At 56.0% G+C, this 12,341-nt stretch overlaps 1 protein-coding gene across 3 annotated transcripts in view; it reads left to right on the top strand.

The window, feature by feature from the left end:
* Positions 1-5,554: 5,554 nt before the first annotated feature.
* telo2 (TEL2, telomere maintenance 2, homolog (S. cerevisiae)) overlaps positions 5,555-12,341 on the top strand; it is a 48,626-nt gene continuing 41,839 nt past the window's right edge. For all 3 annotated transcript variants that reach the window (XR_010019360.1, XR_010019359.1, XM_063059473.1), the window contains exons 1-3: positions 5,555-5,667; positions 9,231-9,571; positions 11,514-11,785. Coding sequence is in view for 1 of the 3 variants with exons in the window: in XM_063059473.1 (XP_062915543.1) it covers positions 9,243-9,571; positions 11,514-11,785 (601 nt within the window). In the remaining 2 variants the exon portion in view is untranslated. The remainder of the gene's footprint in view (positions 5,668-9,230; positions 9,572-11,513; positions 11,786-12,341) is intronic.

Genomic DNA, 12,341 nt, shown 5'->3' with positions numbered 1-12,341 from the left:
GAGGGGGGAGGGGGGGAGGGGAGGGGAGGGGAGGGGGAGGGGGGAGGGGAGGGGAGGGGGGAGGGGGGAGGGGGGAGGGGGGAGGGGAGGGGGGAGGGGAGGGGAGGGGAGGAGAGGGGAGGAGGGGAGGAGGGGAGGGGAGGGGAGGGGAGGGGGATGGGGATGGGGAGGGGAGGGGAGGCAGATGGAGGGGAGGGGAGGGGGATGGAGGGGAGTGGATGGGGATGGAACGGAGGAGAGGGGCATGGAGGGGAGGGGAGGGGAGGGGGATGGAGGGGAGTGGACGGGGATGGAACGGAGGGGAGGGGGATGGAGGGGAGGGGAGGGAGGGGGATGGAGGGGAGGGGGATGGGGAGGGGAGGGGAGGAGGGGAGGAGGGGAGGGGACGGGGAGGAGGGGGGGAGGGGAGGGGGAGGAGGGGGGAGGGGAGGGGAGGAGGGGAGGGGAGGGGAGAGGAGGGGGATGGAGGGGAGGGGAGGGGGATGGGGAGGGGAGGGGATGGGGAGGGGAGGGGAGGGGGATGGGGGGGGAGGGGGGTGGAGGGGAGGGGAGGGGGATGGAGGGGAGTGGATGGGGATGGAACGGAGGGGAGGGGAGGGGAGGGGAGGGGGATGGAGGGGAGGGGAGGGGAGGGGGATGGGGAGGGGATGGGGGATGGAGGGGAGGGGGATGGGGGATGGAGGGGAGAGGAGGGGGATGGTGAGGGGGGATGGAGGGGAGGGGAGAGGAGTGGAGGGGAGGGGAGGGGAATGGAGGGGAGGGGAGGGAGATGGAGGGGAGGGGAGGGGGATGGGGGATGGAGGGCAGAGGAGGGGGATGGAGGGGAGGGGAGGGGGATGGGGAGGGGAGGGGGATGGAGGGGAGTGGATGGGGATGGAACGGAGGAGAGGGGCATGGAGGGGAGGGGAGTGGAGGGGAGGGGAGGGGAGGGGAGGGGGATGGAGGGGAGTGGACGGGGATGGAACGGAGGGGAGGGGGATGGAGGGGAGGGGGATGGGGAGGGGAGGGGAGGAGGGGAGGGGAGGAGGGGAGGGGACGGGGGAGGAGGGGGAGGGGAGGGGGAGGAGGGGGGGAGGGGAGGGGGAGGAGGGGAGGGGAGGGGAGAGGAGGGGGATGGAGGGGAGGGGAGGGGGATGGGGAGGGGAGGGGAGGGGAGGGGAGGGGGATGGGGAGGGGGGAGGGGGGTGGAGGGGAGGGGAGGGGGATGGAGGGGAGTGGATGGGGATGGAACGGAGGGGAGGGGAGGGGAGGGGAGGGGGATGGAGGAGAGTGGACGGGGGGAGGGGAGGGGGATGGAGGGGAGGGGAGGGGAGGGGGATGGGGAGGGGAGGGGGGGTGGAGGGGAGGGGGATGGGGGATGGAGGGGAGAGGAGGGGGATGGTGAGGGGGGATGGAGGGGAGGGGAGAGGAGTGGAGGGGAGGGGAGGGAGATGGAGGGGAGGGGAGGGGGATGGGGGATGGAGGGCAGAGGAGGGGGATGGAGGGGAGGGGAGGGGGATGGGGAGGGGAGGGGGATGGAGGGGAGTGGACAGGGATGGAATGGAGGGGAGGGGGATGGAGGGGAGTGGACGGGGATGGAACGGAGGGGAGGGGGATGGAGGGGAGGGGAGGGGGGATGGAGGGGGATGGAGGGGAGGGGAGGGGGATGGGGGATGGAGGGGAGAGGAGGGGGATGGTGAGAGTGAGGGGGGATGGAGGGGAGGGGAATGGAGGAGAGGGGGATGGAGGGGAGTGGAGGGGGATGGGGAGGGGGGAGGGGGGGTGGAAGGGAGGGGATGGAGGGGAGTGGAGGGGGATGGAGCGGAGGGGAGGGGGATGGAGGGGAGGGGAGGGGATGGAGGAGAGGGGAAGGGGGAGGGGATGGAGGGGAGGGGGAGGGGATGGAGATGGAGGGGAGGGGGATGGAGGGGAGGGGAGGGGAGGGGATGGAGGAGAGGGGAAGGGGGAGGGGAGGGGATGGAGGGGAGGGGGAGGGGATGGAGATGGAGGGGAGGGGGATGGAGCGGAGGGGAGGGGGATGGGGAGGGGAGGGGATGGAGGGGAGGGGATGGGGATGGAGGGGAGAGGAGGGGGAGGGGGATGGAGGGGAGGGGAGGGGGATGGAGAGGAGTGGAGGGGGATGGGGTGGGGGGAGGGGGGATGGGGAGGGGAGGGGCGGGGAGGGGAGGGGGATGGAGGGGAGGGGCGGGGAATGGAGGGGAGGGGGATGGAAGGGAGGGGAGGGGGAGGGGATGGAGGGGAGGGGATGGAGCGGAGGGGAGGGGAGGGGGATGGAGGGGAGGGGAGGGGAGTGGGATGGAGGGGAGGGGAGGGGGAGGGGAGGGGGGGTGGAGGGGAGGGGAGGGGGGATGGAGTGGAGGGGGATCGAGCAGAGGGGAGGGGGATGGAGGGGAGGGGAGGGGATGGAGGAGAGGGGAAGGGGAGGGGAGGGGGAGGGGAGGGGATGGAGGGGAGGGGATGGGGGGGAGGGGAGGGGGATGGAGGGGAGGGGGATGGAGTGGAGGGGAGGGGGATGGGGAGGGGATGGGGATGGAGGGGAGGGGATGGGGATGGAGGGGAGAGGAGGGGGAGGGGGATAGAGGGGAGAGGAGGGGGAGGGGGATGGAGGGGAGGGGAGGGGAGGGGGATGGAGAGGAGTGGAGAGGATGGAGCGGAGGGGAGGGGGATGGGGAGGGGAGTGGAGGGGGATGGAGCAGAGGGGAGGGGGATAAGGAGGGGAGTGGGATGGAGGGGAGGGGAAGGGAGGGGGATGGAGGGGAGGGGAGGAGGAGGGGGATGGAGGGGAGGGGAGGGGAGGGGAGGGGGAGGGGGATGGAGGGGAGGGGAATGGAGGGGAGGGGGATGGAGGGGAGGGGAGTGGAGGGGTATGGGGGGAGATGGAGGGGAGGGGAGGGGGATGGAGGGGAGGGGAGGGGAGGGGAGGGGAGGGGGGATGGAGGGGAGGGGTGGGGGGGGAGGGGAGGGGGATGGAGGGGAGGGGTGGGGGTGGAGGGGAGGGGAGGGGAGGGGGATGGAGTGGAGGGGAGGGGAGTGGAGGGGAGAGGAGGGGGATGGAGGGGAGGGGAATGGAGGGGAGGGGGATGGGATGGAGGGGAGGGGGGTGAAGGGGAGGGGAGGGGGGTGGGGAGGGAGGGATGGAGGGGAGGGGGAGGGGGATTGGGTGGGGGAGGGGGGATGGAGGGGAGGGGAGGGGTGGAGGGGAGGGGCGGGGAGGGGGATGGAGGGGAGGGGAGGGGGATGGGATGGAGGGGAGGGGAGGGGGATGGAGGGGAGAGGAGGGGGATGGAGGGGAGGGGAGGGGAGGGAGATGGAGGGGAGGGGAGGGAGATGGAGGGGAGAGGAGGGAGGGGAGGGGGAGGGGAGAGAGGAGGGGGAGGCGAGACGGGAGAGAGGGGGAGGGGGAGGGGAGAGAGGGGGAGGCGAGACGGGCAAGAGGAGGGAGGGGAGGGGGAGGGGAGACGGGAGGGAGGGGAGGGGAGACGGGAGGGGGAGGGAAGAGAGGGAGAAAGGAATGGGGAGAGAGGATAAAGGGAGGTCAAGGGAGAGTTAGGGAAGGGGTTCGAGGGTGGGTGCTGAAGAGGGAATAAAAAGTTAAATGAAAATAAGGAACTACCTGGGGCTTGAGGGTGAAGATGAGAGAGATCCAGAGGATGTAGTGTATTTGGATTTTAAATTAAAGTGACCTCCACTGTGCCACAGAGAACAAGTGCCGGCTGCGAAATCAGACCGAACAATCAAAAGACCCACAACCACCACTTACTCTTGTACCTACAGCACCAGAATACGTGGATCCCAGATCGGGCTCTACCGCCGCCGAGAACCCACCAATAAACAGCCCTTCACCCTGATGAAGGGTCTCAGTCCAAAACATTGACTGTGTACTCTTTTCCATAGATGCTGCCTGGCCTGCTGAGTTCCTCCAGCATTTTGTGTGTGTTGCTTGGATTTCCAGCATCTGCAGATTTTCTCCTGTTTGTGGAACAATCTCTTCATACTCAACTTGAGTGATCGCAGTACGACTTAGATTTTCAGCAAACCTTCCCACACAAGTTGACTTACAAGTTTCTCACGTAACTCCTTTACTTTCTTAGAAGTTTGCGTAGGTTCAGTATGCCATCTAAAACTTAGACAAGGTGTGTGTGGAGAGAAAATTGTCTGGTTTCATCACAGCCTGGTATGGAAACACCAATACCCTTGAATGGAAAATCCTACAAAAAGTAGTGGATACGGCCCAGTCCATCACAGGTAAAGCCCTCCCAACTGTTGAACACATCTACACAGAGTGTTGTCGCAGGAAAGCAGCATCCATCATCAAGGACCTCACCATCCAGGCCATGCCCTCTTCCCACTGCTGACATCAGGTAGAAGGTGCAGGAGCCTCAGGGCCTACAATATCAGGTTCAGGAACAATTATTACCCCTCAACCATCAGGCTCTTGAACCAGTGGGAATAACTTCACCCACCCCCATCACTGAACTGTTTAATGTTCTCAATATTTATTATTATTTTTATTCTTTTGTATTAGCAGTTTGTTGTCTTTTGCACATCGGTTATTTGTCCGTCCTACAGTCTTTCATTGATTCTATTGCATTTCTTGTATTTACTGTGGATGCCCACAAGAAAATGCATCTCAGGGTTGTATATGGTGACATACAGGTACTTCGATAATAGTTACTTTGAACGTTGATATATGTTTGTTGCGTCATTTATAGACCCTGTAAGCGCAAGTGCTACACCTGTCCCTACACCTCCTCTCTTGCCACCATTCAGGGCCCCAAACAGTCCTTCCAGGTGAGGCAACACTTCACTTGTGAGTCTGCTGGGACCATCTATTGCATCCGGTGCTCCCGGTGCGGCCTCCTCTACATCGGTGAAACCCGACGCAGATTGGGGGACCGCTTCATCGAGCATCTCCGCTCCGTCCGCCACAACAGACAGGATCTCCCGATTGCCACCCACTTCAACTCTGCTTCCCATTCCCATTCAGATATGTCCATACAAGGCCTCCTCTACTGCCATAATGAGGCTAATTTCAGGTTGGAGGAGCAACACCTCATATACAGTCTAGGTAGTCTTCAGCCCCTTGGTATGAACATAGAATTCTCCAACTTCTGGTAATTCCCTCCCCCTCCCTTCCCCTATCCCTATGTCACTCTGCCCCCTCCCCCAGCTGCCTATCACCTCCCTCATGGTTCCGCCTCTTTCTACTACCCATTGTGTTATCCCCTATTCCTTCTTCACCTTTCCTGCCTATCACCTCCCTGCTTCCTCTCCCCCACCCCTTTATCTTTCCCCTTACTGGTTTTTCACCTGGCACCTACCAGTCTTCTCCTTCCCACCCTCCCCTACCTTCCTTATAGGGCCTCTGCCCCTTCCCTCTACAGTCCTGACGAAGGGTTCCGGCCCGAAACGTTGACTGATCGTTTCCACGGATGCTGCCCGACCTGCTGAGTTCCTCCAGCGTGTTGTCAGTGTTGCTTTGACCCCAGTGTTTACCTATAGACCCGCCTCCGCGCCGGGATGACGTCAGCGCGCAAGCCCCCGCGTGTTAGAGGGGTGCGCAGGTACGTCACGTGGTCGTACGACAGCCAATGAGATCGGGCCGGCCGTGAAGCCTTCGGAGCATTTTGGTCGGCGGTTCCGTCTAGAAATCTCCTCTCGGCTGAGGTAAAATCTCCGGCCGAACCCCGCAGCCGCATCCCGCGGGGTTCCCTAGCGCGCTGAAACTGCGGCAGCAGCCTGAGGGAGGGATGGAGGGGAGGTTGATATGGAAGGAGAGAGTGAGGGGAATGGGAAGGGATGGGGGAGGTTGATATGGGGCTAATGGAAGGAGGGAGTGAGGGGAATGGGAAGGGATGGGGGAGGTTGATATGGGGCTAATGGAAGGAGGGAGTGAGGGGAATGGGAAGGGATGGGGGAGGTTGATATGGGGCTAATGGAAGGAGGGAGTGAGGGGAATGGGAAGGGATGGGGGAGGTTGATATGGGGCTAATGGAAGGAGGGAGTGAGGGGAATGGGAAGGGATGGGGGGAGGTTGATATGGGGCTAACGGTCGGAGAGAGTGAGGGGAATGGGAAGGGATGGGGGAGGTTGGATGGGGCTAACAGTAGGAGAGAGTGAGGGGAATGGGAAGGGATGGGGAGGTTGATATGGGGCTAACGGTAGGAGAGAGTGAGGGGAATGGGAAGGGATGGAGGGGGAGTGAGGACGGCAGGGCTGGGAGAACGGTGGAGAAGTGGGGAACAATGGGAGAGAGGAATCGGGCAAGCTGAGAGAGAGAGAGGGGTTCTCTGGCATAGAGCTGATCTTCAAAAGGCAATGCCTCCAAGGTGACATCCATCATTTAGGACCAGCACTATCCAGGACGTGCCCTATCATCAGGGAGGAGGGACAGGAGCCTGAAGACCCACGCTCAATGTTGTAGGAACAGATTCTTCCCCTCTGCCATTAGAATTTTGAACAATCCATGAGCCTGCCAAGAAAACATTTTAAAATCCACTCTCTGTTCCTTTCTGATTCAGTAGGATGACGTATTCACGAGCAAAGGAGCTTCTTCCCCCTCACTCCCCTTGTCCCTATCTCCAATCCTTTGCACGAGTCGTGACCCAGCCTAAGAGATTCCCGCCTCACAAAGAAATTGTCCCTTTTTATACCCTTCAACACCACTTTTTATCTTGCAACCTTCAGCCCACAACTTTACACACAAATCAAAAATAGAGCTAGCAGGTGTGCATTAGGGAAAACATTCTTCACTGGTATCTAACCTTACTGATGTGCATTCAAAATGGGTGCAAAACTGATGTTGTACCAGCCTTTGAACTTACTCAAAGATCAATCTAACCCTTCCACTACAGTATAGCTCTCCGATTTTCTATCGTGCATGTGTCTACAATTCTCTTTAATGTCTCTAATGCAGTGGTCCCCAACCACCGGGCTGCGGACCGGTACCAGGCCTCAAAGTATGTGCTACCGGGCCGCGAGGAAACAATACGAGTCAGCTGCACCTTTCCTCATTCCCTGTCACGCACTGTTGAACTTGAACATAGGGTTGCCAACTGTCCCGTATTTGCCAGGACTTCCTGTATATTGGGCTAAATTGGTTTGTCCCATACGGGACTGCCCTTGTCCCGTATTTTCCCCGCTAAGGTAGAGTGTTCCTATAAAACTTTTCATGCCCAGATGGTGTAAAGCAAAGAAGCAATTACCATTAATTTATATGGGAAAAAGTTTTGAGCGTTCCCAGATCCAAAAAATAACCTACCAAATCACACCAAATAACTCATAAAACCAAAAATAACACTAACATATAGTAAAAGCAGGAATGATATGATAAATACACGGCCTATATAAAGTAGAAATAATGTATGTACAGTGTAGTCAGGAAGATGAAGGCAAAACTGATTTATGGGAAAAAAATCGGCCCGTCTGCGCATGCGCACACAGGTGCTCGCACAAGGCTTCATGGTCATTGTTTGCGGTACAGCGTCCCGAGATTTGACTGTTACTTTTGTCCCTTATTTGGGAGTGAGAAAGTTGGCAACCCTAACTGTAAAAGACATGTTGAGGCGAGTTTAACCCTATTTGAACACCACCACCCCCCCTCACCCCCGAGCGGCTGGTCCACAAGAATATTGTCAATATTAAACTGGTCCGCAGTGCAAAAAGGTTGGGGACCCCTGCTCTAATGTATCTGCCTCCTGCACCACCCCGGCAACAAGTTTCAAGCACCCCCCCCACTCTGTTTTAAATAAGCCCACCTCTGATATTAGATTTTCCTCCAGTCACCTTAAAATGATGCCCCCTCGTGTTATCCATATCCACCCAGGGGAAAAAGTCTCTGCTATCCACTCGATCTATGGTTCTCATAATCTTGTACACCTCTTTCAAGTCACTTCTCATCCTTCTTTGCTCCAAACAGAATAGCCCTAGCATGCTCAAACTATCCTTGTAAGACATGTTTCTATATTCCTATCCCAAAACTTAAAATTCCACAGAAAATTTCTGAAGCAAGCCAATGTATAGGGTGAATAAAGTTGATTTTTGATTTATTATGCAAGTAAGGGGCCTAACATCAATTGCTATGCTACACACTGAGCAAGCGCTTCCAACCGTAAAGCCAACGTGGGTGCTGTGGTCGTGTTGTGGTTCATGCCATATTATTATAGCTCTGGGCTTCGGAGTTCAATCCCGGTGACCTGTGACATTAATGGGTTTTCTCCCGGTGCTCCTGTTTCCGCCCACAGTCCGGAGACTTCCGGTTAGTAGGTTAATTTGTCAATAGCAAGGTTAATTGTCCTGGGATTAGACTAGGGTTAAATTGGTGTTAAGGGTGGTGCAGCTTGAAGGGCCTATTCTGTGCTATTTCTAAATAAAAATAAATCATCCTCTCTTATTACCAAATCCATATTTAAGTCACGTCAATTGGAATTTATTGCCATGTGCATAACTACAGTGAGGCAGAGGTATAATGAAAAACTTGCAGCAGCATCACAGGCTCATCAGTACAGACAACTCTCAGAACATAAATTATACAGAGAGGGGGGAAAAAATGAAAAACAATACACTGTAGTGCAAGAGGTGGTCTGTAGAGTTCCATTTCTGAGTTAGGATAGGGTTATGCAGGGTGTTTGTAGGAAAGTAGCTGTTCCTGAACCTGGTGCTGTGGGGCTTCAGGCTTCTATGCCTGCTGTCTGACAGTAGCAGGGAGAAAAGGCATTACCAGGATGATGGGAGTCTTTGATGATGAATGCTGCTTTCTTGCAGCAACACCGCCTTTAGATACTGTCATTGGTGGGGTGGGCCATGCCTGTGATGGACCGCTGTGTTCACTAATCTTCTGCAGTGTTGGAACTGCTTAACCACCAGGCTGTGGTGCAACCAGCCAGGATATTTTCAGCACTGCATCTACTTGGTGATGTGTCAGATCTCCTAAGAAAGCCGAAGCACTGCTTTCTCTATAATTTATGTTCTGAGGGTTGCCTGTACCGATGTACGTGTGATGCTGCTGCAAGTGTTTCATTGTACCTCTGCCTCACTGTACTTGTGCACATGACGATAAACCCCCACTGCCTTAAATACAGATTTCGATCTAAAGTTGGTTGGTAATAAAGGAGGGGATGATTTATTTTTATTTAAGTGATACAGTGTGGAATAAAACTCCTTTGTGGTATTAAACCATTACAGTTTGTCGGTTAGAGGCTGGTTTTAGCTCACTCTACCTGCTCTTCTAGATCCTGTCACCAATGGAGGCTGAAGTTCTACAATTCCACAGCTTTGTCAGACAAGCCCTGAGGACCCTGTCCTCCTCCAGGGATGGCGCGGAAATCACACGCACCTTGCAGGCGATGAGGCAGTACCTGCAGCCGACTGAGGGAGAACGCTCACCGCAGAGCCAGGAATTTTTAAAAGCGCATTACTCCCGGTTCCTGCAAGTGCTAGTCAGTAATCTGCAAGCTGATTGGCTACGGCTGTTGCCTGACAACCAGCAGAGGGAGCTATTGGATGGGTTCTTCCTGGATGGCCCTCCACACCATGCCTACCTGGTGCTGCTGGATGCCGTCACCTTGGCCAGGTAACCCTCCACCAGGGCAGCACCCAGATACCCTGCCCCTTGTCCATGCTAGGGGCTTTCCCATCCGGGAATCAGGCAATGCAAGGCTAGCTGTCGTTGCTGGGTATGTGTCTGGGATTGGATCCGGATCCACACACTGTCCATCAGTGGGATTGTGTCTGGATCTACACTCTGTCCATTGGTTGGGAATGGGTTCCAGGATTCAATCTGGATCCACATTCCATCCATCGGTGGGAATGCAGTCTGGGATTGAATCCAATCTACACTCTGTCTGTTGGGTGGGAATGGGTTCCAGGATTCAACCTGGATCCACATTCAGCCCATTGGTGGGAATGTGGTCTGGAATTGAATCCAGTCTACACTACTGACTCTCACAGCTATCTGGACTATTCCTTTTCTCACCCTGTCTCTTGCAAAAATGCCATCCCCTTCTCGCAATTCCTCCGTCTCCGCCGCATCTGCTCTCAGGATGAGGCTTTTCATTCCAGGACGAGGGAGATGTTCTCCTTTTTTAAAGAAAGGGGCTTCCCTTCCTCCACCATCAACTCTGCTCTCAAACGCATCTCCCCCATTTCACGCACATCTGCTCTCACTCCATCCTCCCGCCACCCCACTAGGAATAGGGTTCCCCTTGTCTTCACCTACCACCCCACCAGCCTCCAGGTCCAACATATTATTCTCCGTAACTTCCGCCACCTCCAACGGGATCCCACCACTAAGCTCATCTTTCCCTCCCCCCGCCCCCGCTTTCCGCAGGGATTGCTCCCTTCGTGACTCCCTTGTCCATTCATCCCCCCCATCCCTCCCCACTGATCTCCCTCCTGGCACTTATCCTTGTAAGCGGAACAAGTGCCGAACATGCCCTTACATTTCCTCCCTTACCACCATTCAGGGCCCCAGACAGTCCTTCCAGGTGAGGTGATACTTCACCTGTGAGTCGGCTGGGGTGATATACTGTGTCCGGTGCTCCCAATGTGGCCTTCTATATATTGGCAAGACCCGACGCAGACTGGGAGATTGTTTCGCTGAACACCTATGCTCTGTCTGCCAGAGAAAGCAGGATCTCCCAGTGGCCACACATTTTAATTCCACATCCCATTCCCATTCTGATATGTCCATCCACGGCCTCCTCTACTGTCAAGATGAAGCCACATTCAGGTTGGAGGAACAACACCTTATATTCCGTCTGGGTAGCCTCCAACCTGATGGCATGAACATTGACTTCTCTAACTTCCGCTAATGCCCCACCTCCCCCTCGTACCCCATCCATTATTTATTTATATACACACATTCTTTTTCTCCCTCTGTCCCTCTGACTATACCCCTTGCCCATCTTCTGGGTTTCCCCCCCTCCCCCTTTTCCTTCTCCCCGGACCTCCTGTCCCATGATCCTCTCATATCCCTTTTGCCAATCACCTGTCCAGCACTTGGCTCCATCCCTCCCCCTCCTGTCTTCTCCTAACATTATGGATCTCCCCCTCCACCTCCCACTTTCAAATCTCTTACTAGCTCTTCTTTCAGTTAGTCCTGACGAAGGGTCTCGGTCTGAAACGTCGACTATACCTCTTCCTAGAGACGCTGCCTGACCTGCTGCGTTCACCAGCGACGTTGATGTGTGTTGCTACACTCTGTCCATTGGGTGGGAATAGGGTCCAGGATGCAACCTGGATCCACATTCAGTCCATTGGTGAGAATGCAGTCTGGGATTGAATCCAGTCTACACTCTGTCCATTGGGTGGGAATAGGGTCTAAGAGTCGGATCCGGATCTGCACTCTGTTGATTGGTGGGGATGTGTTGGGATTGCATATGGATCCACACTCTGCCTGTGTGTGGGAATGCATTCTGGGATTGGATCCTGATCCACACTGTCAGATGGGAATGCATTCTGGGATGGGATCCTGATCTGCACCCTATCCGTTACTGCTGGGTTTTGTGTTGCAGCCCGGGCTTCCGGCAGAACCGGAGTGTAGAAATCTTGGAACGGTTTCTTCAGGAACACCGGATGGCTGAGCTGATCTGGGAGGTGAGTCAAGATGGCGAACTTCCACAAACAGACCGTGAGCCTCTGCTTGCCAGAATCACTGCTCTTCCGGATCACATGGCTAACAAGCTTCAGGAGAGAAACCGGACAGTGTTTTACCCAGAGAACTACTACCCACTGCTGGGCCACGAGATGCTGTCGGCCCTGGAGAGGGTCAGACAGCGACTGAGAGGTGAGAATCTGATGGAACAGGAACTGGTTTAACAAGTAGAAGCAGCCTTCACTCCAAACGGGAAAGCCCTAGCTCACTTAACCTATCTCGTAAGACAAGCTTCTACAGTCATATGCCAAACCTTTAATGTATAAGTAAGGGACCCAAAATCAATCACTGTGCTGCACACCTGATCAAAGGCTTCCAGCCACAAAACCAATCATAGAGAGAGCACTGCAGCACAGAAACAGGACCTTTGGCCCATCTAGTCCATGCTGAATTATTAATCTGCCTAGTCCCATCAATCTGGACCATACTCCTCCCATCCATGTACCTATTCAAATTTCTCTTAACTGAAATCAAACCCACCCACATCCACCACTTCTACACTGTCACCACCCTTTGTGTGAAGAAGTTCCCTCTCAGGTTCCTCTTAAACATTTCACCGTTCACCCAACCTGAGTGGAAAAAGCCTTCTTGCATTCACCTCACAGAATCTTGTATACTTCTATCAAATCTCCTCTTATTCTTCTATGCTCCAGGAAGTGAAGTCTTAATCTTTTCAATCTTTCCCTAT

This window comes from Mobula hypostoma, chromosome 9, assembly GCF_963921235.1.
Source record: "Mobula hypostoma chromosome 9, sMobHyp1.1, whole genome shotgun sequence".
Classification (NCBI taxonomy): Eukaryota; Metazoa; Chordata; class Chondrichthyes; order Myliobatiformes; family Myliobatidae; genus Mobula; species Mobula hypostoma.
Note: the sequence above shows the minus strand (reverse complement) of the source record. Positions and strands in the feature narration are given on the sequence as shown.